We start from the raw sequence: 27,625 nt of genomic DNA on the forward strand, positions 1-27,625 counted from the left end.
TTTTTCCTTGTCTAGGTCTATGCACTTTAGAATACCAGCCACCAACTAAACTGTGTAACCTCAATGTTGACATGTGAGACGAAGATACCAATTGCTTTCTGTTGGTCTCAGACATGAGAACGTGTGCACTGAAATTACAACACAGGAGCCACATGTCATAATTCTGTAACATCCTCTGTGACTCGAACTTGTTGGACACCAATAGGACTTTGTGTACCAACTCCATGCAGTCATGTCTCTTAGCCCTAACATGAAGACCCCCCGATTTATCTTTGACAAAGACTGATCACAGCCATCTAGTAAGGCAATGATGTTTACCATCTATATGCTCGCGGCACATGCGCCACATTTCTTCTTTCCAAACATCTATCTTTTGGATTTCCTTGGGAAATAGATATAACAACTTTGAGACTGGTAAGTCTTCATCCCTGGCTGGTGGCCTGGAGTTTGGGCTGCACTTCATGAGGATCTGAGAAGTTGCAGACTGAGTCATAGTTAGACCCAGGAATCTCTATCCTGTGCTTGAGGAAGCCAAGCACTGAAGACATGAGGGAACACTGTTTTGTGAAGATTCCCATGCCAAAGAAGCAGTGCAATGGTATGACAACTTCCAAATGTGTGTGTGTATGAAGTTGATAATGTAACCCGCCAGAGACCAGGTGTCTTCTGAAGTCCAAATAGAAAGAAATCCAATTCCATGTTTGTTTATTGTTTGTATACTGAGAGGCATTACAAACCAACATTCCACCTTCTAGCTAATTTACAGCGACTGAAAGCTGGTGAGGAGTTAGAAAAGAGCTGTGCAGATCACTAACTTGCAGTGCTATTGCTTCTGGTCCCAGCCGACGGCAGCTTGTTAGGATCCCTGTGCTAGCGCTGCTTCTTAGTGCTGCAGTGCTACCTAGCACCTATGATCCTGTTGTACAGACTATAGGCTCACCTTCAATTTGTACTGCCCGAGACTCCATTATGTGCACGTCTGCCCAGTCACAGGCCTGGGTAGAAAAGGACAGCCCTTATCATCCTAAGCACCTGTAAATGTGTTGTATCGTCTTGACACTGACATACGAGTGGGTGACAGCTAGTGCGACATCAGTCTGGGACAGGTGCCTTTTTCAAAGTCAAATAACTATAACCGAAACAATGCACTGATCTATTAGTGCATCTTAAGACTAATATCTAATGTATATGATTATGATGTGACATATCTTGAGAGAGACAAGATGGGTGGATGACACTATAAAAACCCAGTTAAATCACCATCAAATTGGAGAGGTCTTTCGCACCAGATACACCCCAGGATCCTGACAGAAGACTGCTAGACTGCCATATTGCTGCAGCCTCCAGCCCCAAGCTGAATCCTAATAACGAGGGAATCCAGAGAGGAGAGGGGCTGAACCCAGCTGAGGTGTGTGATCTCTCAAGAGAACATACTATCTCGGACCTCGTGATAAATACAGCCATGTAAATAAGGTTTACTGTCCGCCATAACCCAAGTAACTCCACAGGTGGATCAGAGCTGGATTTTCTTATTCTCTATCAACAAAAGCTCTGTCTCCAAGCTCGAAGGGGGTCAAAGTCGACTACTGGGTTGGCAAAGAAGGTTGAAACAGCACCAAATGCTGGTTTTGGTTTGAAGAGGTTGATGCCAACGTTTTCAGGTTCAAATGTGCTTTCAGCTCTGAAACAGAGGGTGTGGCGTCTGAAGCGGTTTTCCCGTGCCGACACTGGTCAGACTGCAGTGGTGGACCGAGGACCTCAGATTCTGCAACCAGAAATACCAATGGTTTTTAGGTCGGCTTGGGTTGGAGGGAAAGGTTAGGGGGTGCAGAACTCACAGGTTGAACCGATGAAGTGTCCAGCATTTTGAGATCAACTTCGAGCTTGGAGACAGAGCTTTTGTTGATAGAGAAGGCTTCCTCTTCTTTGATAGATGGCTGCTCCTGACCTGCTCCTCACCGAATATGTCGGGAGTGTCATCGGTGGCTCTGTGCAACATTTCGAGGCAAAGAGATCTACGGTCCCAAAGTGTCTTCTTGGACCTGGAGGACTTGCATGCATCACAGTCGGATTCATCGTGCTCTGGAAACAAGCACAAGTTGCACACAGAGTGTTGATCTGTGTGGAGGTACTTTGTAGTGGGTCCATTTTAGTTTGCCTGGGTACAGGAGTTTAGCTTAGCTTTGGCTTGCAGGTCTGTGCCCTTTTACACAGACAACATGCTCTGCTTTTATTATTCAATTTTATTCATTTTAGCACTCCTTGCATTTTAGACAAAATATTTGTATTACATAATCAGTTCTCATTCCGTGAAAGTGTCATTATCAGTAAAGTACATATTAGATTGTCATCATGTTCTTTGCTTTACGTTGGGCAAGAACAGATTGTGAACATGTAAGGCATTTTGCTATGATATTGCTGATACCAGTTTGCGCACACAATCTAACGTTTAGGTACATACTTATATCAGGATGTCTGCACGAACAATAACATGCTCCCTATAAAAACACCTTGTGTGACGAAGGCCATTAGAGGGGGTTCCACCCAGGGTATTCCATCTATACTGCAAATCACTTTGCAGGATGCCTTAGCCTTTTTGTCTCTACAGAGACAGACTGGAGGCCGACCTTGTCCTTAGGTAACAGGGGTTGGGGCGCCTCTAATGGACATGACATGGGCGGGTAGGTTTCTCATGCCCTGCTCGCTCTAGGGTAGAAAATACGCTTTAGAGAAGAATTTGATTATTCAGATTTATTGGAAATATTTAAGAGTTGTTTAAATTTACATTGCTTGTTTTGACAATCCTGATTTTGTTACTTATTATCCTAATCATTGCAGCTCATGCATTTTATATCTCTCTCTTTCATTCATTCATTCATTGCTAACCAGAGGAAAAGGGCAAGACTTGTGCCATCAAGCATAGGTTTTCAGGTGTTAGCCTGCTAAATTAATTACTTCCTCACTGTGTTAGAAATGTTCACATGGTTTTAATTGTTGGTTACGTGCCTCAGTGCAGTATTATTCATTTTCTGTGTGGTTACTTTACACCTGCTAAGGAACAAAATTAGAAAGCTGGAATTAAATATTTTTAAGCACAAAATGTCTTATTTCTTAGCGCAGTGCTTGTCTGCGATATTCTAAAGTTCGCAAGTAGGTTTGAATTACCATTCCGCCCCTGAAACTGGAATGTTAGTAAACTGAAAAACACAGACACCACATCAGAGTTTAGTGGGGTTATGGAGGGCAACAACAACTTGATTTCACTTTTGAGCGTTGGTGCACTGAACTTAGTTCAGGCACTTCTGGGCAGCAAATTAAGACCTTGTATAACTAAGCCAACTACTTTAGTTTACACATCAATACTACAATATTGTACAACTGTTTTCTGCATTTTCCTTTCTGCATTCTCCTATGGCAACAGTACCAGACAATGGTATGACCCTGAAAAGGAGACTTATCAGTGAAAGAAGGGAGAGGAAAGCAAATGGATCTACGATAGGGGAGTTTCTGAAACATCCTGGAAAACTCATTTAAAAAACATGTAGAGTTTGGGGAATCGTCCTTTGCTATCTGAGGCATTTTACCTAGTTCCTTAACCTAAAGTGCAGTGAAAAAGCTAAGCAAACAAATTCTTCGTAATTCCAAGACCGAAGTCATGCAAAGAGATTTTGAGTAGGAAAACATTAAAGATTTGCTGCCCACTACTTTTCCTCAAAAACCATATCTACAAGGCTTTATTTTAGATTGGTAACAAATCTAAAATGGCAACAGTCAAATACTAATTTTGAAACGTTGGAAGTCTTCATCTTGATGTCAAATAACATTAAAGAAAAAAAAAATATGAAATTTAGGAAACAGGATGCAAATATACATAAAACTGAGGCCTAAGAGTATAACACATTAAATCTCAGAAGTTACACAAGAAACAGGAAGTTATCGTTCAGTCAAGATCAGAGGAGAAATTCATATTTTCAAACAAGTACTCCAATTTTAGTGTGGAAAACGGAAAATCCAGAAAGAATTGTACCTTTCAAGTTGACAATTCTCAGACGAATCACTCTTTTCAGACAGATGCTGGAGAAACTCCTTCACCAATGAAGTTAGACGATCCAAGCGACGTTTCACTCGTGCACGCAAAGGAATCTGCTGCACCCACAGCTCCTCACATTCACCCCAACCTTCCTGCAAAAGGACCAGAGTTCAGTTAAAATGGCAAAGTGTGACGATGGCTAGAGGCAGGCAGGCCTGCACTGAACAAGATATGTTATGAAGGAGATGGAGTGGAGCAGGAGCATGAGGAACAATAGGTGAACGGAGTGTGCCAGAGTGAAAGAATGAAGTAGAAGGTAACAGGGAGCAAAAAGTAAAGAGGGGCAAAAATGGGGTAAGATGAAAAAACAGGACAAGTTGAAGAGCGGGTTGAAAATAAAGTGAGAAAAAGCAAGAGGTGGGAGCAGAAAGGTGACAGTGAGATGAGAAGAAACAGGAAAAGCTGATGAGTGAAGTAGAGCAAAAGGTTGAAAAGAGCTTGGGAAAGAGTAAGAAAACGCAAAAAGGTAGAGGAAAAGACGGCGGGGAAACTGAGAAAGCAAGAACTAGACATGGTGAAGAGGTTAAGACCGAGAGGCAGAGAAAGAAGAGAGAGATATGCATCTATTAAACAGACCTGCATCAGAACCTGGACAGAGGGAAGCATGTTTCTCGCCTCGGACACATCTTCCAGGTGTGACTTTCCAAACCGAAATCTTATAAAAAGAGAAAATGGGTAAAAGAAACTCCATATATGTTCTCAAACTTCCAGTTAATCCTCAACAGCATCCCTTCCCATTCAAAGCACCCTACCCCCCCCCATATCCTCTTACAGACTCTTTGGGCACCTACTTGAGAGCTTCGATCTCGCTGTGGATGTCTGTGCTGGCAGTAAGTTGTTTCAGGTTCTGGGTATTCTGCTGGGCTAGATGCTCAAGGGCAGCCAATATGTGATTGGCAGGGTGGGAGGTCAGCACATTCTACACAGAAAACATCAAAAGCACCATGAAAGCATCTGCTAGGGCCCATTTATCAATCTCACGCCAATTGGAGGATGCATTTCTGTCAAAAGGTAAAATCTCACACATTCTATATCTCACACACTCAGAGTTTGAAAATGTATTTATGTAAGTATTCACGTGGTATTTTTAGTGCACAAACCTACCCATTGTTCTGATACAGTACAAGTTCAAAAGCTAAGATTCGCTCAAAGAGCAATTGGAGGTGTAACTGGGTTCCAACAATGGAAGTTATCCACTACTTACTCATGAAGTAGAAAGTGGCTAACCGCTCCCCTTCTAACCCCAAGGTCGCCAGAGGCCATGATTTCACTCATACACACGCAAGCCAAGAAGCCCAAAGACAGTGTGAGCAGTCGCTGGCAGGTAAATCGTGTCACAGCCACCATGCAACTCTGAAATGAAATGCAACCAAACATCTTGATTGCCGGCATCAGGACCCATATTAGGGTCTTACCTTGAGAAACCTGCCCACACATTTCACCAATTGATTGGTATATAGGTCTCCAAAAACAAAGGAGACATCCTTGCTAATGCTCTCCCAACGTACACTGTAGGGAAGTGTCCCTTTTGACATGGTGTCCCATTCCCCCCACACACACTTTTTTGGCACTGGTACTGATGTTTGACTGATGTGCACTGGGTCCCTTGCAAGCCAGGTCCCCAGTGTCCGTGCTCTTTCCCTAAAACAAGGTAAACTGGTCTAATTGTGTACGATTGGCATACACTTTAGTACCACTGTAAGTCCTTATAAACAGTACTCCTGGTACCTAGGGCATGGGGTGTCTAAGGGCTGCAGCATGTATTATGCCACCCTAAGGGATCCCCCCTTACAAATTGCATGCATACTGCCATTGCAGGCTGCGTGACATTGTGCAAACCATAAGTGAAAACCCAATGTGGCACACTGATTGTGTGTAATGCCCAGATCACTGCATGAAATATAAGTAAGTCACCCCTATAGCAGAACTTATAGCCCTAAGACAGGGTGCATTATATTACATGTGAGGACCTATCTGCGTGAGCAGATATGTCCGTGCTGTCAAGTTCAATTACTAGATGGTGAAAGTGAACAGGGAAGCCATTTTAAGTACATGTTCTGGGCAATGGTCATTGCGAGTTCCCAAGCTACATGATGGCTTCACTGAAACCTATGGTTTTTGGTATCAAAACACATCGTCTGAATGAACCCATACTAATGTCAGTACAGGATTAAAGGTGCCATCTGAAAACCTACCAAACTTCTAAGGTGCTGGCTGACCAGCCTGCCACCACAGAGCTTCTGGCATCCTGTAAGTGAGAGCCAATGCCCTCCGAGGATAGAAAACAATGTCTGCTTCTGAGAAAATGTTAATTCCTCCTCCAGCAAGATGGCTAGTGAATCTGCTTATCAAGGCCAGGGGTTTAAAAGCCTCTGTCACCGTTGATATGTGACCCTAGTATCCTCCAGACCTGGAGAATGAAACCCCCTGCTATGAGGCCCATTTGGCCACGTGACAGGCAGGACATTAGCTATGCAGTGGACGTCTTGTACCACCAGGCTAGTCACACCCCTAAGATAGGCTACCTGATGTGCTCCATGAAGAACAGGCTTCGCCATCTTGATTTTGGGCAAACTAAGAACTCTGGGTCAGGGAAATTCCCACCCTCCCCAGGAAGTGGTCCACTAGGGTAATGTAGCCACCCCAAGGGTAAGTAGGCTACTGGCTACTACCCTACACCCTCCTTAATGCCCCTAAATCCAGTATTTAGTTGGCCCTATGGCACCAAGAACTTATATTCGTCTGACTACAAAGAAGTAGGACAAAGAAGAGCCAAAGGTGCAAGAACTGAAGACTTGGTGCCAAATCCCACCTGCCTGCTCCTGTCCTAACAACTGCAAATACCCAACTCGACCTGCAGGTATGCATCTGGCAAGAACCCCGGAGGGCTGCCAGCACTTCACCAACCAGCCAGCATCTCTCTTGGAATGGAGGAACTACTTCCCTGCAGGCACCAACCACACACTGACCTGCTGACCATCAGGTCCACAGTCGCAGCGGCAATCCAGGAGGAGGTCCCCAAGGGTCCAGGAGGTCCACCCCATCAATTCATTCAGTCTTCGAGATGCTGATCCACCCCAGGGACTCCCTGCACCAATTCCTGTGGTACCCGAGTCTGTTGCAGGTACCAAGGCTTGCTTGTGTTTAGTCCGAACACCACCACCGTCAAAACTCACATGCAGGCAGAGAGACTTATAGAGAGGCCAGCTTCACACCAGAAGTAATCATGCTGTGTTTTTTTGCCCTCCTCTGCACGTGCACTTAGGAAACTGAAAGTCCAAAGCTCGCCGACCCACAGGACAAAACACCTCTGCAATAGAGCCCCACAGCCCAAGTTTAATGAAACTGATGGCGTCTCCAAGGACATGGGACCCTCAAGAGCAGAACCTCCTTGGGGTTCTGCTGGACTGGTCCACATGTCCCTACCTGCAGCCTTTCTTACAGGCACTTTTCCCAAATTACTTTGGTGTGTAAGCGCTCAAGGCTACCACCGCTGAAGGCACATCTGCATCCCAACACACTAGGGCAAGTAAATCCGAATTCTAGGTGCCTTCTTGGACCTTTGCCCCCTACTTACCTTAGGTCGAGAAGAACAGTCCTGTAAGTCATCTGAAGTGAATGTTTCTCCCATAGGATAATGTTACCTTGTTCAAGGCGTGTTCCTCATTTTTGACTATTTGAAGCGCTCAATTTATTTCGTTTTTTTCTTGCTAAAAAGTTTTAAGGCTTGAAGTACTTACCTATTAATGTTGATTCTGGTGTCGAAATATATATAAAAATCTGTGTTATTTTTCTAAATTAGTCTCAAATTTCTTATTGAGTGGGTTTCTCATTTATTGACTGGGTTCAACAAATGATCACCACTCCCTTCTGATAAGCCTAAGCTGCTCGACCACACTACCACAAATAGAGCACTTGGGATTATTAGAGTAGGCCCTGTAAACCAAATAAAGGTCGAATGGACCTGGTACACTACATAAATAGCCAGCTTCCTATATGCACATTACAGAAGTGTCAACAACAAGGAAGTGCTAAGCAACAAGCACACCTACACTGCATGTCAGTATGTTTCGAGAAGACCCTCAGAAATTCATAGAGTGAGAGACCAGTAATGTTTCACTAGAACACACTACAAAGAACTTCAGAAGGCATGAAGGAGAGAAACATGTTGTACCACACTCTTCAACATCAGTGACCTTGAGAGGGGCTGGAGGTGAAAGAGTTGTCACACTTCAGACGCCCACACCACACCAACCTTAGGAGGATTACACTTCACTGTCCCACTATGCAGCACTTTAGAGATTATGAAGTTTAAGTTCTTAAAATGCTTCTCACATCACATGCATCCTTCTTGGTAGAGAGAGGGAGACGAGAAGGAGGTCAACAATTACAATAAGCAAGCTGCAGGAGAAGAAATCAGTCCATGAACACAACAGAAATCACTTGGTAATTTGCTCCTGGGATCCAATGGAGAAGATTTCAAGGATCTAGTTACCCCTTTAACTGCTGCCTAAATTCTCCTTAGAAATTTATGAGTGCACGCAAAAGAGAAAATGTAGACCACCAGAATTTATATTTCCATTTGGATTGCCTCCACTCAGGATAAGGGGAAAAATCAGCCCAACTCTCGCTCAAACGGGTCAGACTGCTCTTATGGGAGGGCCGCTTACAACCTTGTCCACATCAGTGGGGATGTACAAGAGGACAAGATAGACCGCACAGACTTAAAAGCACCAACAGCTGAATGCCAGTGCAGGTACCAGTGCGTTTCTATATCCCGTAACTGGTATGTCCATAGTACCACGCAGCACCATTAAGGGGTTAACAGAGCGGTAAGCTTGTGTTGCTTCTTCACACAACATATATTTTATTTCTCGCATGCACACAACGCCACTTTACACTAAACACGTAAGCTGTACAAGATCAAACTAAGTTGGTGAAAGCTGATATGACCGAAAGAGACAGACGAGATTTCAAGAGACAGTAACGTTTACCTCCACCACACTCAGCCAGTGCTGGTGTGACACTCGTCGCTGCTTCTCGTTCTCTGCATCTCTGTAACAATTAAAGCAAAGGTGTTAAGAGCATATTATAGGAGGAGCATCCAAAAGGCTGGCAAAAGGAGAGAAACTTACACACTAACCTGATTGACTCAGAGATGCTATCATGGGCAAGGGATTTCAGAAACTCATAGCGCATGAGAGTGGCTTTCTTCACATCCCGCTAGGTAAAAAAACAAAAATGGAAAGAAAGGCAATGAGATGGAAATGCTACAATGAGAGTGAAAAGAGTGTGAAGGAGATAAGGGAGAGAGAAGCAATCAATTAGAGAAAGAGGAACACAAGGGGGCAAATGGCAGGAAGGGGGATTAAGATGTTATGGGAGGGAAGACTGAAGTCTAGAAGGGGAAGAGTATACGAGGTAGGAGAACACGCTAAGCAGACATTGAGGCTAGCCTTATGGCTCAGTGTTCTCAGTTAGGCTGGTGGTATTCCATTAAACAAGAAGAAGTTACTAACCATCTATAACACTCTTTCTAGTGGATATTATAACTCTAGATTTTTAATTATAGAATATCCAGACACCAGACTGGATCCAGAAATTCAACAACATTGCTCTCAAGCCCTGTAGGTGGTACCATGAAGCTCCAAATTTACTTTGTTCTGCCACTGAAGTGACGACGGAGCCTTTTCAGCACTGCCTTACCTTTCTTTGTTGCAAAAACCCATAGAAAGATCTGATTGTCCAACCAATGATCTTAGGTACGATCAATGTAAAAGCTTAAAGCTATTTCTAGGGTACAGACAATGGAGTCTCTACTCTTCTGTCAAGCAGTGAGACTGGGAAGAGGATACACTGCTGCCCTCTTCCTCCTGGAACTCTCTGCAGTTTTTAACACCATATAACATCCCATCCTCATCCAACACCTGCACAAAACCAGTATCCAAGAAACCACCCTACAACAGTTAGTTATGCTCCTTCCTGACTGGTCGAACCCAGTCAGTCAGTACGGCCCTTTTCTGCTCAGATGCTCCCAATCTCGTCTGTGAAGTACTTAAAAGCTCATCACCCGGTCTGACCCTCTTCAACACCTACATGATCTTGCTTGCCAGTATCATCCATGTCCAGGGGACTGATGTCTTATTCTATGCTGACGACACACAGCTGATACTCTCCATCTCTAAAAAAAAAAAAACACCTCGCACTCGGACCAAGTTCTCCACTTGCATGACTGAACTTTCCATCTGGATAAAAACCAAATGCCTCAAACTGAACACAGACAAGACGGAAGTCATGATCATCTGCAAACACTCCAAAAGGGTGGCCGTGTGCCACTAAAGGAGACTGTTGCCGTTGGTGTCTGGGGGAGGGGGAATGGCAGGGTAGTTTTCTGCCCAATGTGGTCTGGATGTTGTCTGCTTGGACCCCAGCCCCGACAGAGCGTGGGAGTCAGTTGTAGGGGCAGTGGGCCTTTAAAAGTTGGTGGTACGTCAACCCCTACACTAGCCCCATAAAGGGCAGATCTGTTGAGGATACTGTCTAGTAGAGGTGGAAAGGCCATGGGAATATGCTGTGGCCCAGATTTCTTTGGGCATTCCAACACTGAATCCACCTACTAGTCAAACATGCAAGATCCACTGAATGGTATGCCCATTAAATATTGCTTGCATGTGCTAACAGAAGCCCAGGGATCTGATCCAGGTTTGCCACTGAAGCACTACGCTAGTGCCAACTGCTTTACCTAGTGTCCAGTCCAGAGTATGATATACTTTGCAGCATCCTGACCATCCAGGACTATTTGAGCAAAAATGGCCTGAAATTGTCCGAGAACTGCCGGCAAGCTCTCACCAACCATTGGTCTATAAAGGATAGGTAAACTTCCCGAGCAAGCAGCCAGCATCAAATGGGAGTGGGGCTAGACTGCCAAGGAAAAAAATCTGCTTCCACAAAGCCTCAATGCGTCTATACTCTGTCAGGAGTTGAGGGGAAATAAATGGGGGTTACCTTACTGGTGGAAGTATGAACAACCAAACCTGCTGGTATAGGGTTCTGTGTCAAAAAAGTAGGGTCACCTAATGCCAGCCTGACAGGAACAGAGTATATACATCAGGTCCCAATAAGGCTGTCAGTCAGGGTTCATTAAATGCAAATAAGGATTCTGATGAAGTTTGCTCCAGGTGCAAAGCATAACTGTAAATCCAACACCTCAGACTCATGCCTCATTACCATCATGCAGGAGGCATTCTCTTCTGTTGATGGTTAAGAGGGAGAACACAGCCCAGTGTCCAGGGAAATGTCCAACCCACTGTCCTCCTGAAAGTCCAATAATGAATTGCCCTCAAAGGGGAAATTAATACCTTTTCTTCATCATTATTCTCAAAGGCTGGGTGGCTCTGACCAGAGCTGGAACTGAAGAGTTGTTGAAGCGCTGGGGTGAGGTTCCTAAGCAAAGGTATGGCTCTGTCTGAGTAAGAGTGAACTGTGGCTGTGTGTATTGGTACACAGTGTCAAAATGGGACCTCAGGGTAGGGATGAAATCTGTTCAAAGTTGGAGAGGACTATAGGAATGGAGTTGTCCTTCGGCACTAGAGCGGCAAAAGTCACACGGACCAACATGGATTTTGGTGCCAGAATCGAAGTCAGCGCTGTGGTACAAGCAGAATCCGAGTAAGGTTCTAAATTCTATGGCATTAAAGGGGTGAGCCGGCCTGCGGTTACCAGACTGGAGGTCTTCAGCGATCCTTTGGGCCTAAAGGTGCACAGGAGTGACCAGAAGGGTGCAGAAAATTCACAATATGGCCTCCCTTAAGGACTCAATATATTGAGGGATCGCTGATGTACCCAGAAACTCTGGGAGCATCAGAACGAGTTGCGAAAAAAGCTCATCAGAAGGCACCAGAGTGTTTTGCAAACCACCCTGAGGTCCGCACCACTACTGAGAGTGGCAGGGAGGGGAGGAATCCCACTAAGCCTTCCTATGCTTCTGCTCTGACTTACCAGAAGACTTGGACAGTGACCAAGACAGTCGCGGGAAAGCCTCTGGGTTGCAACCTCTACTTTGAGGGCAATTATGACTTCTGAAGCTTCCTTCGGTTTTTGGTGATGTACAGCGTCACTCCACAATCCTGATTCGCCTTCAGGTTCATAAAGGCACGCTCCTGTTTTGACTTGGAGTCATGAGTCAAACTAAAACACCCAAGTAACACCTTGTGAGGACATCAATTTGAGAAGTCCCTTATAAACCCTGTAGTTTACAAGGAGGCATAGTACCTTTGCAATCTAGAAATAAAAACAAATTTTGTAATAGCCGAGAAAAAAAGTTAGGATTAAGCTCCATATCTACATGTGGAGGAGTAGAAATAAAATAACCGACGCCAACAAGCAAAGGTGGTGCTTTTATGCAGCTCCATTATCACATTCGGGTGGGACATCGTCGACAGGGAGCCACACGGCACCACCTATCAGTGGAAGGGAGCATTGCTTTAAAATCTTCCAGATCCAGCCTAGCGTCTGGGCATATTCTAAAGGTGAGGAATCTGTGATTAGAAGTATCCACAAGAAACAGCTTCTAAACAGAAATTATAGAAGTACAACCATACAGTTCCAGTACTTCTTGTGATGGCCTACTAAATCTTGCCCAAGTACAAAATGTTATTTATTTTTCCTATTCGTGGATGTGTGGAGTCCAACTTTATAGAAAATAATTTAATTTACTAACTTGTCGGCTATCTGTTTCAAAGCCCAAAAGAGGCCAAGCCTTCTTCAAATGCTTCTGAAAAATAAGTAGTTTACCATCTGGCATTCAGCTTCTGGTAGAACATCCGGTAGAGAAGTCACATCCAACCCTCTTGATAGCATTTATGACAAAAAAGTCTCACTCCTAATTTATCACAAGCCAAGTATGCAGGAAATTCTTCAATGATTACCATGTACCATTACAAATGACTTGTGTATAAGTAATAAAAATACAAATTGCATTAGGTCCAAAATAAAAATCAAAGCACCAGGTAAACACACATTCCTTCATTTAAGGATGAAAAACTTTTTTTCATTTTTGAAATGATGCATGCTCAGTGCTAAATAGCCAAACACAGTGCACAGTACAGGAGAGCAGCCTGAAAGTCTTTGAAATAAAAAAAAGTACAGCAACAGATTGTTAACAAGTTTGCAAGCAGACAAGGAAAAGAAATGTCCAATCATGAAAATCTCTGCAAACGCTTTTCTTAAAGGCGATGCGCGCCAACGGCGTTTTGACCTGTAGTCATTAGAAAGGTATCACCAGCAGAGACTGGGTTGAGGGAATAGCACAGATTCGAAGTATAATTAATACAAAATAAACAATCCATAAAAATAATTCATAACCAGTAACTACTCAATTATTAAATTCATAATTAACTAAAAAATACAGAATTGATATAATGCTGGAACCCTGTTGTACTTTGTAATCATATCTGACCCTGGTTCCTCAATACTCTCACACCCAGATCACTCCATGTCCATATTTGTTTTCAGTCATGTGCTAATTCAACCATACAGACATACAGAGAGATGCCATCTAACGCCCGTTGTCTTATGTGGAAGGTTCCACATTAAAAGAAATATCCACCTTATCTGGCTAAGCACAGCACCCTTTGTGGCAGACAGTTAGGCTTTAGCAGTAAACCCTGATTCCACCTGTAGTCTGTGAGAGAAAACATCCCTAGCCCTGGGACATTTCTTTTCTGGAGATGCAACCAACCTTTGGAACACTAATTCCAAAGAAATAAATTCCTTTTATACAGGAAATTGATTAAAAAAAAAATACTGCACTTATTCCTGCCGACATTTTCCAGTACTCAGAATCAGGACAGAGGCTGAAAACATGGGGATCAATGTTCGAATGTCGGAGTCGCTGACCTGGATGGAAGCCACAAAACTGCACCATATCCAGGATGGCCTCAATGAGCAGGAGCGTTTGCGAAGGAGTCATGTGATTCTGGCATGTTATGAGTGAACCCAAACAATGTTAGGGGGTTCACTGTAGTCTGGAGGTGGTTGAGGACTGCCTGAGGTGAGCCCCCTTCAGCAGCCAGGTGGGGAAAACTTGGACCCCTGACCTCCGCAGGCATGCTGCTACTACCGCCATCACTTTTGTGTACACTCAAGGGGAGCTGGTGATGCCAAAGGGGAGCACAGTGAACTGAAAATGCTCCTGTCCCACCACAAACCACAGGAATCACCAATGGGACTGCAGGGCAGGAATATGGAAATACTAGTCCTGCAGGTCCAACGCCACTACACAGTCTTCAGGGTCGAGGGCAGCCAAGATCTGGGCAAGCGTGAGCATCTTGGATTTCTCTTTCTAGAGGAAGGGGTTGACAGAGAGCAGGTCTAAAATAATATGAAGACTTCCATCCTTATTCAGAACCCAGAAGTAGCAATCTACGTCTGACGCAGGCACCCACTTGTTCCCTTTTTGGCCAAAAGGGCTTGTACTCCTGGCCGTAAAACGGACTTATGGTATTCTGTTAGTCGCTCTTGGAATGGTGGAAGGTATGCGCAAGTGGCAACGAAAGGGAAGACATACCCCTTCCAGATTATCTGCAGGACTAGCATGCCTGACGTGATGGTCTGCCAACCCAGCTGAAATCGTTGGATACTGCATCCAGCCAGGTGGCTGTGTTACAGCAAAGGCATGCTAAAGTGGCTTGGCAGGCAAGACTGTCAGCGGGGAGGGGTAACTGGAATGAGCAGACCGCTGGCTTTGACAGTGGGGGCAGTGGGCGCCAAGGCTGTGAAACTGCTGTGCATCCTGTGGAGGCTGAATTGGCTGACCGTATGGGTACCTCTGCCAAAGTTGCTAATGGAACGATAGGGATGATGCAGCTGGGCGATGCAGGGCAGCGAGCCCCAGAGAGCATGCAGTGGCCCTGCTCTCCACAGCAAAATCTGCTTTGTCTACGAACAAGCGAATCCCATGAAAGGGCATGTCCATGAAAGTCTGCATAATGCAGCCAGCTGTGGCAGCGAATGGCAATGCTTGCTTGGGTGAGGGCAGGTTGGTGGTCTTCAGGGAAACCTGGGAGGTCTTTAGCCACTGAATCCTGAAGAGCATGAGAATAGTTGCCCAGGAGGCAGCTGTATTCACAGATCTGAGGGCCAAGCTGGTGGAAGAAAATATTGTCTTTCCAAAAGACTACTCATTTTGACTCCCTGTCGGGCAGAAGTAGACTGAAAGGTATTTGGGTTTCTTTCCCTTGTAGACACCTGCACCACAAAGCTTTCAGGATAAGCATTCACAGATAAAAATGCAGAGTCACCTGAGGCAGGACGGCGGTGCCTTGCGATCTGGCAACAGAACAAGGTTTGTCCCAAGCCCCCAAGACTATCTGCAAGGAACTCATTGAAAGGCCAGAGGGGCTCAGTAGATATTTGCTCTGGCAAAAGCACTTCCATTAAGACTTTGGTTTTTGTTTTTGAGTTGGAGGTCAAGAACTTTGCTCGTCCTATGTGTGACCATGGCGTGAGAAGCACTCTTCCTCAGTGGCAGGGCAATAGGTTGAGAGGAATCCCAACTCAGGGGAAGTATCAAGGCCACTGGCTTCTTGAAGGTCATCATACCAATTTTCCTCATGCTATGGTTAACCAAGCTTATCACCCCCATCATAATAATTGTCTGAATCCATGCTAAATAAGGAATACAACAAATGTGTCCTTCCTTGTGGGGGTGGCAAGTCAAGTGGGGCAACACTTCAACTGATGGCGAGCACAGTCTCAGTCAAGGTCGAAACGGTGCCCAACTCAGAGTCAGAGAGCACAATGGGTACCTCGGAATCAGCATTAGTGTTGATGTTCCATGAACCATGAGGCCCGGTGGTTAATCTGGAGACTCCCTGGTGCGGAGGGTGAACTCTCCAGCAGTATAGCAGGTGCAGGGTCTCTCCACTCTATGGGGCTCAAAGGTGCCCGATGATGAAGTCAGTAAGGATCCCAAGAGTCAAAGCATGGCCTCGCTGAACTCTTCAATAGCCCTGGTGTTGCAGACAGCAAAAGAAACTCTGGTTGTGTTGGGACAAGTTGTAGGATAGGATCTGACCTTGAACGACTTTGGGAGTGAGATAGAGAGACATGTTGACACCCTTGCACCTTCGCAGAGGTATGTGAATGGCATGAAAGAGCAGAGCCCCTCTTGTATTTTCGGTGTTTTTTCTTTGACTTACCTAAAGACTTGAGCGCGATGACGGCAGCCCAGGGATCTACTGCGACTTATAGACCGGGAATGGGACCGACACTTCAACTTCGACTGGTACAGTCACTGAGTCTTCAGTTGCTTGGCAACACAGTATCAACTAACAGTTTTGAGTGGCCTTTGGCTTCATTGAAGCACAGTCCCTGCAGGCCTTAGAGTTATGACTCCTCCACAGGCAAATCTGATGAGGATATGTGACAGACATTTGTTTGCATCAGTCCATACAGTGTTTAAAATCTGTCTTTTTGGGAGGTGATATTTTCGCAACAGGTGGCGCTCTCTGGCATCAGGTATTGAGTGATAAAGAAAGAGTCACCTGGTGCAGATTATGTTAATGAGAAACCTGCTAATGAACATGGTTTTGATCATGAGTCCAAAAGGGTATCTGTGGGGGCTTATTAAATGGTAACAGCAGCTCTGAAAGAGTCTGACCAGATAAAGGACCTCTATCAATACATTAGTCTTCACCTCCACGACAAGCAGCAGTAAATCTAAAACCTCTACTGCCCTTTACATAACAGGGAAGGAGGCTTTTTCTTCCGTAGCACAAGGAGCCAGCCAAATGCCAAATATGTGCTGCAAGGCCTCTCTGAAGGCCTCTACTTGCTGCAATGTCACAGATGGAACTGGAATATCAGGGTTCACCATGACCAAGCTCAGAATCGCCTCTGATGAAAATCAGGGATGAGACCGAAAGGCACGTTGATGCCTTTGAGTCAAAGTGGACACCCAAAGTACTTACTGGAAGAACATGCATGGGGACATTTCAACAGAGCCTGCCCAGTGTCACAAGGTCACCTCAGCCAGCTGCCCAGGAGAACGAAGGACAAAACCACCAAAGTCAATTGTATGTAGAATGGTAATCTTGCAGAACCTTTAGTCCTTCCCAAGACTATGGGATGCTCCAAATACTGATGTGATGCTGAGAAATCAAATCATCTTACCCTGCACTCACTGGCTGGCTGGAGGAGGTGGATTGGATTTCAGAACCAATGGAATCACCTTCCTGTTTAGCACTGGTGTCTCCATCCCGTCCATCGTGAGCAACCAGTACCTCACAGACACCTTCAGGGTAGCTTGCAACCTGGAGTTCATTTTTAAATAAACACTTGGGTCACATTTTCCTTTTACAGTTAAGGGAAGGCTGTGTTTGTTTTACATTATCTTCTTTAGGCTGCAGATAGCAGGGCCTGACAATGAGCAGTGCTCAGTCAGATTTATGACCCAGGCTGGGGCAAAGAGGTGAAGAACTGAAGCAATGGGGTATTTAGCTGTTGAGTAAAAGTCCTTGTCTACTCAATATTGAAGCGTGAGAACAAAATCATGTTTCTGAATGCCTTTAAAAGGGGGAAAATAGTCATTTTAATTTTCTCCCATTTCAAAGTCACATTTACAAACAGCAGGCCTTTTGTTCCCTGTGGCCAGTAGACACTGTGCCATAATTATAACTGAAAAATAGTCTTTGTTTTGTTAAATGGGAGAAATTTAAAGTGAAGAAACATTTCTATGAAACAAGTCAATGTTTTTCACCAATTTCAATTAAGCCATTTCTGTCTTAATATTTTATGAAGCATGTTTCTTCACTTTAAATTTCTTCCATTTAAACAAATGGCTGTATTGTTCGGATATAAATATGGCACGGTGTCTACCGGCCACTGGGTGCAAGTGCCTACTGTTTGTAAATGTGACAGTTTGAAATGGGAGAACATTTAAATGATGAGTTTTAGGGAATCAATAGAAACATACAGTTAACTCTTCAATTTAATTTTCTCCCACTTCAAAGTGTCGCATTTACACACAGCAAGCATCATGCTCCCAGTCGCTGGCAGACAGTGTCACATTTATAACTGAAAAGTACAGCCATTTTAAGTGGGAAAAATTTAAAGCGCAGAAAAATGTTACATATTATTAACATTTTCGCAGACCTTTTTTCTGCATTTTATAGTTCTGCCATTAAAAAAAAACAAATGGTCGTTTGCTTATGCTATACAGGGAGTGCAGAATTATTAGGCAAGTTGTATTTTTGAGGATTAATTTTATTATTGAACAACAACCATGTTCTCAATGAACCCAAAAAACTCATTAATATCAAAGCTGAATATTTTTGGAAGTAGTTTTTAGTTTGTTTTTAGTTTTAGCTATGTTAGGGGGATATCTGTGTGTGCAGGTGACTATTACTGTGCATAATTATTAGGCAACTTAACAAAAAAAAAATATATACCCATTTCAATTATTTATTATTACCAGTGAAACCAATATAACATCTCAACATTCACAAATATACATTTCTGACATTCAAAAACAAAACAAAAACAAATCAGTGACCAATATAGCCACCTTTCTTTGCAAGGACACTCAAAAGCCTGCCATCCATGGATTCTGTCAGTGTTTTGATCTGTTCACCATCAACATTGCGTGCAGCAGCAACCACAGCCTCCCAGACACTGTTCAGAGAGGTGTACTGTTTTCCCTCCTTGTAAATCTCACATTTGATGATGGACCAAAGGTTCTCAATGGGGTTCAGATCAGGTGAACAAGGAGGCCATGTCATTAGATTTCCTTCTTTTATACCCTTTCTTGCCAGCCACGCTGTGGAGTACTTGGACGCGTGTGATGGAGCATTGTCCTGCATGAAAATCATGTTTTTCTTGAAGGATGCAGACTTCTTCCTGTACCACTGCTTGAAGAAGGTGTCTTCCAGGAACTGGCAGTAGGACTGGGAGTTGAGCTTGACTCCATCCTCAACCCAAAAAGGCCCCACAAGCTCATCTTTGATGATACCAGCCCAAACCAGTACTCCACCTCCACCTTGCTGGCGTCTGAGTCGGACTGGAGCTCTCTGCCCTTTACCAATCCAGCCACGGGCCCATCCATCTGGCCCATCAAGACTCACTCTCATTTCATCAGTCCATAAAACCTTAGAAAAATCAGTCTTGAGATATTTATTGGCCCAGTCTTGACGTTTCAGCTTGTGTGTCTTGTTCAGTGGTGGTCGTCTTTCAGCCTTTCTTACCTTGGCCATGTCTCTGAGTATTGCACACCTTGTGCTTTTGGGCACTCCAGTGATGTTGCAGCTCTGAAATATGGCCAAACTGGTGGCAAGTGGCATCGTGGCAGCTGCACGCTTGACTTTTCTCAGTTCATGGGCAGTTATTTTGCGCCTTGGTTTTTCCACACGCTTCTTGCGACCCTGTTGACTATTTTGAATGAAACGCTTGATTGTTCGATGATCACGCTTCAGAAGCTTTGCAATTTTAAGAGTGCTGCATCCCTCTGCAAGATATCTCACTATTTTTGACTTTTCTGAGCCTTTCAAGTCCTTCTTTTGACCCATTTTGCCAAAGGAAAGGAAGTTGCCTAATAATTATGCACACCTGATATTGGGTGTTGATGTCATTAGACCACACCCCTTCTCATTCCAGAGATGCACATCACCTAATATGCTTAATTGGTAGTAGGCTTTCGAGCCTATACAGCTTGGAGTAAGACAACATGCATAAAGAGGATGATGTGGTCAAAATACTCATTTGCCTAATAATTCTGCACTCCCTGTATATGCAGCAGTGGCACATATGGCAAAAGGTACGCCCTGTGCCGTAAGTACATACAGCACAGGTTTCCATTCAACCATACACATATATCCCATTCATACGTGCATTGCTTATACTTCCCTTAGGTCCACGTTCTCACTGGCAGCCCTGTCATAGTGCCCCTAGTCAAAATAGTTTGTTCGAACCACAGTATCTGGTTTTATGGGCATTCGGCTTAACATCAATTAGGCTGAGCTGTGCGGGTGTCTAGTAACACTACGCGAGTGGCTTGCTCTTCAGTAGCTCACAATGATTGTTTTTACTAAGACCCTCCTGTAGTGTCAACATCTGGTCCAATAGACTCTCTGCTGCTTAGTGGGTGCTCTTTGCTACCAGAAAATCTTGAACACTACCAGAGTTTCGCAAGATACATGACGGAGTACCCTTCTGATCATTAAAGACAAATTTAGAGTGGACTGGCACCGTATCAGCCGCTGTCCCAAACCTTAGCCTAGGAAGATTAGACATAGGACTTCAATGATTGTGTCCTTTCACCAGTGACATGACATGACATATCTAACACCACCAAGAAGTGTCTGTGAAGCATTTACATTTTCAATGCATTGGATCTTCATTTGATTTGGTGGTGGGTTCTTGGGTTTAGGTGCTGGGAACATGCATGTGACAGTCTTAACTGGCAGCACTAAAACAGTTTGAGTCTAAGTATTTTAGGGGTCAATGGTGATAGGGTACAGATGATTGCGTGGTTAGAACTGTGATCTTCTGATTTAAGTATTTATCCGTGTTTGGTGGACAGATCATGTTACCTATCTGTAATAAATCTCTCTCTGAAAGGACAAAGTTATGTTGTGTCACCTGTTTCGCAAACATTTTAAGTTTTCTAACTTCTCATTCCAACCAGGAGTAAGACTCCGACAGCTCGGCCATGCTCCCTTAGAAAGCCAAGTGCTAGAAGGCAGTACTTGGTTATTCAGTTTGTGTGCAACATTTTTGAGTACTCAAGAGGCCAGTGCTAAATTACATTAACTGTTACAGGTAATTCCCTGTAAACCCTGACAGATAAACTCCTAGAAAATACCTCACTTACACCACTTAAGCATATGCCACAACATTAACATATTCCTCCACTACAGATCGAGCCCTTTGGGACCGAGAGGAAGATATATGAAATTCACAAGAAGAGAGAATTAAATGAGGAACGATTATGTCGCAGCTGAATATGCCCCAGTTACTGTCCGCCAGCCCCTCCTCCTATGTTTTAGGATTAATACAAAGGACAGCCTCAGAAGTTGGCATTGCTCTTTAGTCAACTTCATAGAAAACTGAGCTTTGCTTCATAAAGCATTATGGTCAGCTGAATCCATCACCATTTCCATCACAAATAATATTCAAAGGTGGCCTCTTTTATCTCTTATGGACGCCCCTCGAAAGAAATGCCAGTGCCAAGTTGTATACAAAATACTGAGCAAGAGACTCTTCTATTTAGTCTCAGATTAGAGACAAAGCCAAAAGATAGTGCATCAATCAATCCCACTGTATCCTCTTCTCCAATACTTGACAAATACAACTGAAAGGAGAACAAAGGGAGCTGGAAATCACTTTAGATTGTCTTGTCTCAGAGAGATCACTACTTCAACCATTTCACCTGGATGGCAATCAAGTAGACTTCACGAATGTCTAATTAGACTGTGGTCAAAAGACGACCTGAACATCGGGTTTTCACCAGATGTATGGATCATGAATGTAGAAGTGCCTTACTAGGGAAAAGACATGGCCAGCATGCACCTCAAACAACTGAAGTAAAATAATAAGAAGAAGAAGAATAGAAAAAAATTCAACGGATTCCATTTCCCCCCCCCCAATCTGCCATTATCTCCCTTCCAGTGCTGAAGGTCAAGACCAATTACTTCCTATTGATGGAAGTTTCAAACAAAAAAGTAAGATATACCAGTGACACTAGGAGATGAATATATTGGGAACAGAAGGACTGCAAGGACAGCCACAGCAGAGGCGATAGAAGTAAGAAGGCACTGCACTAACGGCCAGACCAATGGAGACTAGTAGGGAAAAGCAATGCAGACATGATGTGTCTCGCAGACAAAGCCAGCCTCCTTCCCCTGATGGAAGCACAAGAGCTGCAGGTCCTAGCTGTACAGTGCAGCCTAAACCACTGAATACCCTAGACATGGGATTTCTGAGCAACAAAGTGAGCTACACCACCTGGCTGGGCTGACTGCAGAGATCAGCGGAGGGAATATGCCTGGTGACATGGACCCTCTGGAGAAGAGGCATTGTCTCCCTTTACAACTCTATTGGTTAACTCAGTGAAGGAAACAAAGATTTGACCGGCAAGTAACAGCAAAAGGTCTGTATTATAGAGACTGCCATGCATCAGTTGAGTACCAGCAAGTTATGGACGACTATCTTAACATCTTCAAGACACAACACTGCATGGGGCACACTGTACTACAGGGTGCACTGAATGAGTGGCCCTAATGACACTACAGCCTATGTTGGTGCAATAAGGCAAGGAAGACAAAGCAATATGATAGAATACAATTTGTTTACTTGTGAAACTGGGAGGTAAAGACGGATGACCAACCCAGACTTCAAATGGATGAGTAGCAAGTTATTTTCTTGCTGCTTGTGGGATCACTCTTATTGACTGCTCCCGGTGGCACTTTGATGAAAAGCAGAGCTTGTCATGTCTGTAGGAGTTTGAAGGAACAGTTGTGGTACCGGTATTGGCAAACGTGGTTCCTGTTGTGGGAGTTGAACTCATGGAGGTGGTTCTGAATGCTGCAGCTTAGGAATGCCAAGAGGTAGATCAATCTGCATGGACCTTTGTCTTCAGTTTGAATAGGTTTTGAAGCAATACCTCTTCTCCGTCTCTGTCATTATCGCAGATGGAAGTGCTTCCCTTGAGCAAGAGAATCAGAGGAGAAATGCCCCTGAAATATCTCAAAGTTGGTAGTAGCTGAAGGTGGGGCTGGCTGCATTTCAGAGAATATCATGTAGATGACACCAGTCCAGAATAACGAGATTTATGTTGAAAAGAGCAGAGCTCTCAGGGCACTCACACACAATGCACAAAAGAAGTCTAAACTATGGTAATCTTGAGGGAGGCATGGAAAGCTTAGCACACCCCCTTTAGTGGCTGAAGTTTGGCTCATTTCAAACAAGGTTAATATGCTACTAAGCAAACACTGTTGTTTGGCCTATGATCATTTAAATACTTTTCAGCACTATTTTCTAAAGTACATGAGATTTCCTGCCTGACAATGGGGACAAGCATTTGAATCTGTGAAAGATTCGGTGCTAGAGAACCAGCAGTTGTGGGTAAGCAGAGTACTCATTGCACAAAATAACATTCGCCTACTCCCCCCCCCCCCCACCCCTCAGACTTGACCAAAGCAAAGTTTGACAGTAACACCGTATTTAAGACTAATTTGGAGTATGCACTATTCCGACAGAAGAGGAAGAAGACAGGCTGATTGCTCACTTCCCAACTCAGACAATAAGAATCAATCTTAGAGATCGTAGCTGTATATAGTCACCTGAAAAAACTTCTTGCACACCCAGTTGAAAATTTGCCAACCTTTTTTGCCTGATTTCATCATTTTGATCAACCCTCAACTCAATGTCACTTTCTTGTCTTGGAGTGCACTATTTCTGAGAAAGAAATAGTTAAAAACACAGTTGGCATAAACAATTACAAGGCCCTGGCAGTCAGAGTTTCCCTATCTAGTATTAGAAAACCGACACAACCAATATTGTGCAGATGTAAGGACGCCTGCATCCTGAATTCAATCCAGTATTTACCTCACCTAACCGAAAGCCTGACAAAACCACCTTAGATGCACCAGATAAAGCCCAATGCCATATAATAACATTATCTGGTCAATAGGGTGCAGGTGCTGACCCGCTAACCCTGATAAAAATCGGGTTGGTTTTGTGCCTGGTAAATCACCAAGATACTATATGAGGACCCTTACACATTGAATATGGCAGGTGAGAAATAACCACAAAAACAACATTGACTTTTCTTTGGTTTGAAGGAAGGTTTGTGATTGCGCAGAATATGGTTACCTTTGTTAAATCTTATAACAAGCGTGACTTTGGTATTAATTTAATAACCAAATGTTTGATGATGGATACAGAATCAACAGCACAAATCAACTACGAGGGATTCTTCTCCAATGGTTGTATGCAGAACCAACAGCACAGATCAGTTACAGAGTTTCTTCCCAAAACTGCTTAAAATCCAAGAGTGGAGCTATACAGTGTCCTCCTCTTTCCCCACTAGCATTTCCCTTCCTCCTAAAATCATTTTCAGTAAAACAATGGACAGATGTACCTGATGAGCAGAAACAACTATTCTTGTCTGCGGATGACTTTCTCCTTACCTCAATCCCTGTGATCCTGCCTGCAAAATTAGCATCCACTGGCTACGGCATAAATTGGTGCAAATGCTAGGCTCTACCCTTGACAAACTATACCCGTAATAGACTTTGGAAGGCTTTAACTGTATTAAGTATTTAGGGAGCTTACTTAATCAGGAGGTGGCACGCATATTGTCAGTCTATGCCTTTTAAAACAAAAGACGACTGATTTTGTTGAACAGACCTGCTTGCACCCGTCCGTCTGGAGTACATACAGTGAAAATGAATACAGTTCCCAGGGAATCCATTAACCAAAAGTATGCCAGCTTGTTTCAATGTTCTTGTTGGTTTACATTGTGGTATAGTGATAAAAATCACAATAAAAAGTTTATTTTAAAAATATAGTTCCAAGGCTCAACTTTGTTTTTGCACCAAACCTCATTTTGTATTCATTGGATATCATTATAGAGTAGGAAGCCCTTCAGTCAGACTCCATGAATGGATATCAATATAGAGTTAATCAGCTTTTGTACATAAGACAAATACCCCTCTCACCACTGTGAGCACTACACAAAAGACTTCTGAATGCATGCTGAGGTTGATGGCTGGTGAAGGGTAGGATGGAGGTCTGGAGGGGATGGTGAGGATACTTATAACTAGATTATCTCATCTACTGCCCCCGACATGGTTCGCACATGCTTAGAAAGGAATGGCTAGTTATACTTCACTATGAAACAGTTATGTTGGCCATGATGCTAGGTTATTGATTTACAGACGGAGTGTGACTTTCGTACAGAGTAACACTGCTTACTAATGGAACCTAATTTAAGATTGGGGCAACCATCTTTGAAATTTCATAGGACTTCAAGTGTTATGCTGTGCTATAGGAACGAAGACACAGCCACTTTGCAACGACAGCTTTCATGTTCCTCACCTGGTCCTTTTTGGTACAGTTTTTCACCTTCCTTCCCCCTACAATTTGGCTTTCTGTCCCACATGGGCTGCACTACCAGGTTGTTGCAGTCTGCCTGGTTACCATGAATTGGAAATACTAGATTACCTCCCTCTTTGCCCCCTTCCTGTTTTCTGCTAGGTCACTGAACAGAAATTAATACAGCATGATCAGTGGTATCATTACAGACCCACTACGCCTTTTACTCCATGTAAATCAATCATTATACATGTATATGATGTAAGAAGCTGATAATGGCACTGTCGACTGGTCAAAGACATCAGGAGATAGTTTGTTGAACAAGTTACTTACCTTTGGTAACGCCTTATCTGGTAGAGACAATATCTAGTTGTGGATTCCTTAGAATTTCCCCCAGGTGTCAGTCTGGATCCAGAACTATTTCTCGAGCAGTAACCCTTTGCGCTGTTAGGTGGCGTTGATCAGCTCGGCGTCTGTAGTCTGCGTTGTGCGCGCTGCATGTATAGGGGCCACCCGGGCGCACTGACGTCCATTTCTTTTCAGGACTTTCCATGCCAGAAGCGCAGAGCCAAGAAGAATACGGACCATAAGAATAAGGGTCAGGATCCAACCTAGGGGGCAAGGCCCCTGTCGAAGTCAGACTCGGATCGCATGACACCAGTCCGGCTCCGTGTCGGAGTCGCCAATGAGGATGGGGTTGACGCCAATCCAGGGGCACAGGCAGCATCGGGGACACCGACATCAGAACTGGCACAGGGGAATGTCAAAGCGGTACAACCGACGCCGGTTCAGATTCAGGAAGGGATCCGTGGCCGTGCTCCCTACCCTGAGCCCCCCCCTCCTTCCCTCCCTCCCAGCAGCACGGTCCCGGGCAGTTTAAGTTGGAACTGGGCCAGCAGGGCAGTTGCATGAAGGGCCTCTTGTAGCTTGTTGTGTAGCTAGAATTGAAGGTCAGCATTGTGACCTTGAGGTTCACTTATTTTTTCTGGGTAAAAGAAGGAGAACAGGTCCAGCCTTTAATGTTCTTCCCATGCCTCAAGACAGCAGGTCCAATGCTCTTCAGATCTTCCACAGTTCCAGTATTGTTCTGAGGAGGATACTGTGGGTGTCATATTTATGCCTGGCATCAGCCTGTGCATGGGGTGACTTAGCTCCCCCCTATCCATTGGGGTAAAAGCTCCCAGGGGTTAATGTACCCACTTTTGCAGCACTTCCTGTATGCCCTACTGCTAACAATCCCACATTATATCTCTCCACATAAAACCAAGATGGAAGGATCTCACTTCCCTTGTCCAGCTCGTATCTGCCCACCCAAGAGATGTCAAGTGCAACACGAACAAGGTGAATGATGAAATGCTTGACTTAATCTCAACTCAGTCATGGCAATCTATCAAGGCCAAATCCCAGTCAATCTTTTTTTTCCCACCATAGCACCGCAGTTTAGACCAACCCAATCTATATCAGTTTGGATCCTACTCCAATAGAACAGTCCAGCCCAACTGCCAGACCAGGTCCTCGCCGAACCAGAAAACAAAGTGAGTCCAAACTGAGGCGACATGGTATGCAAAGTAACGATGGACTGTGATTCAACCCAGAGTAATTAACAGTGGCTCAGATTATTTAAAATATTCCTTCCATCACTTTTTGTATACTTCAGTGAGACACCCAAAAGTGGGACGTGTAAGCCCAGACGTGGGTCCCGTGCACACTGTACCACTGGAACTAAGCTGTACATGGCTGATGAACCCTAATAAGGGGAAACTGGTCCTAGTTTACTTGTGTTCCAGTTCATGAAGGTCCTGGCAGTTCAGATTTGACTGTTCTCACTGGAGCGGGGTCAAGATTGATTTGCAAATAGCTGGGTCCAAACTGAGGTGGCATGGTGTGCAAAATAACAATGCCCTAGGATGCGGCCTGAGTAATTACCAGAGGCTGAGAAAAATTCGGACATTCAATCCATCCCTTTTCTTTATACTTCAATGTGACACTCCAGAGGTGTGGCCAGGGAAATGAGAAACCCCCTTCTCTGTGGTCACTCGCAACTGGTTCTGGGGAGCAGTTCTCCTTCCATTGGGATTGCTGCCTGCCATAATAGGGGGATAAAGGAAGGGCCCGCACATGGTTCAGCTAACATTTGTCTGTGAAAGGATAGGTCTCTTTGAAGTTAATCAAGTTCTTGGACACAACCCATTGGCCATCCTGTCAAGGGAACACCACCACCTATCGAAACCGGAGGCCTTTGTTCTCCTCTGACTGCAGATTTCCATCTCACCAAGGGGGCTTTTCAGCTGCATGTGACAGTTCAAGCTGTTGCAATGTGGCCTCCAGAGGTTTTATTTAGTTAACTTTCTAAAAGTATTTGTTCATTATTAGCTATTAAAATCTGATTTTACCATTAAAATGGATTTTAAATAGACTTATAATTATATTTTGAGCTAATTT

The 27,625-nt window shown here is 44.2% G+C and overlaps 1 protein-coding gene across 2 annotated transcripts in view; it reads right to left on the bottom strand.

Moving 5' to 3' along the window:
• Positions 1-27,625, bottom strand: part of HAUS5 (HAUS augmin like complex subunit 5) — a 246,752-nt gene that overhangs the window by 106,243 nt on the left and 112,884 nt on the right. For both annotated transcript variants that reach the window (XM_069201157.1, XM_069201156.1), the window contains exons 9-13: positions 9,234-9,313; positions 9,085-9,145; positions 4,882-5,009; positions 4,667-4,745; positions 4,028-4,182 (exon numbers count right to left, since the gene is read on the bottom strand). In XM_069201157.1, coding sequence (XP_069057258.1) covers positions 4,028-4,182; positions 4,667-4,745; positions 4,882-5,009; positions 9,085-9,145; positions 9,234-9,313 — 503 coding nt within the window. The remainder of the gene's footprint in view (positions 1-4,027; positions 4,183-4,666; positions 4,746-4,881; positions 5,010-9,084; positions 9,146-9,233; positions 9,314-27,625) is intronic.

The sequence above is a fragment of the Pleurodeles waltl genome, chromosome 7 (genome assembly GCF_031143425.1).
Source record: "Pleurodeles waltl isolate 20211129_DDA chromosome 7, aPleWal1.hap1.20221129, whole genome shotgun sequence".
Taxonomy (NCBI): Eukaryota; Metazoa; Chordata; class Amphibia; order Caudata; family Salamandridae; genus Pleurodeles; species Pleurodeles waltl.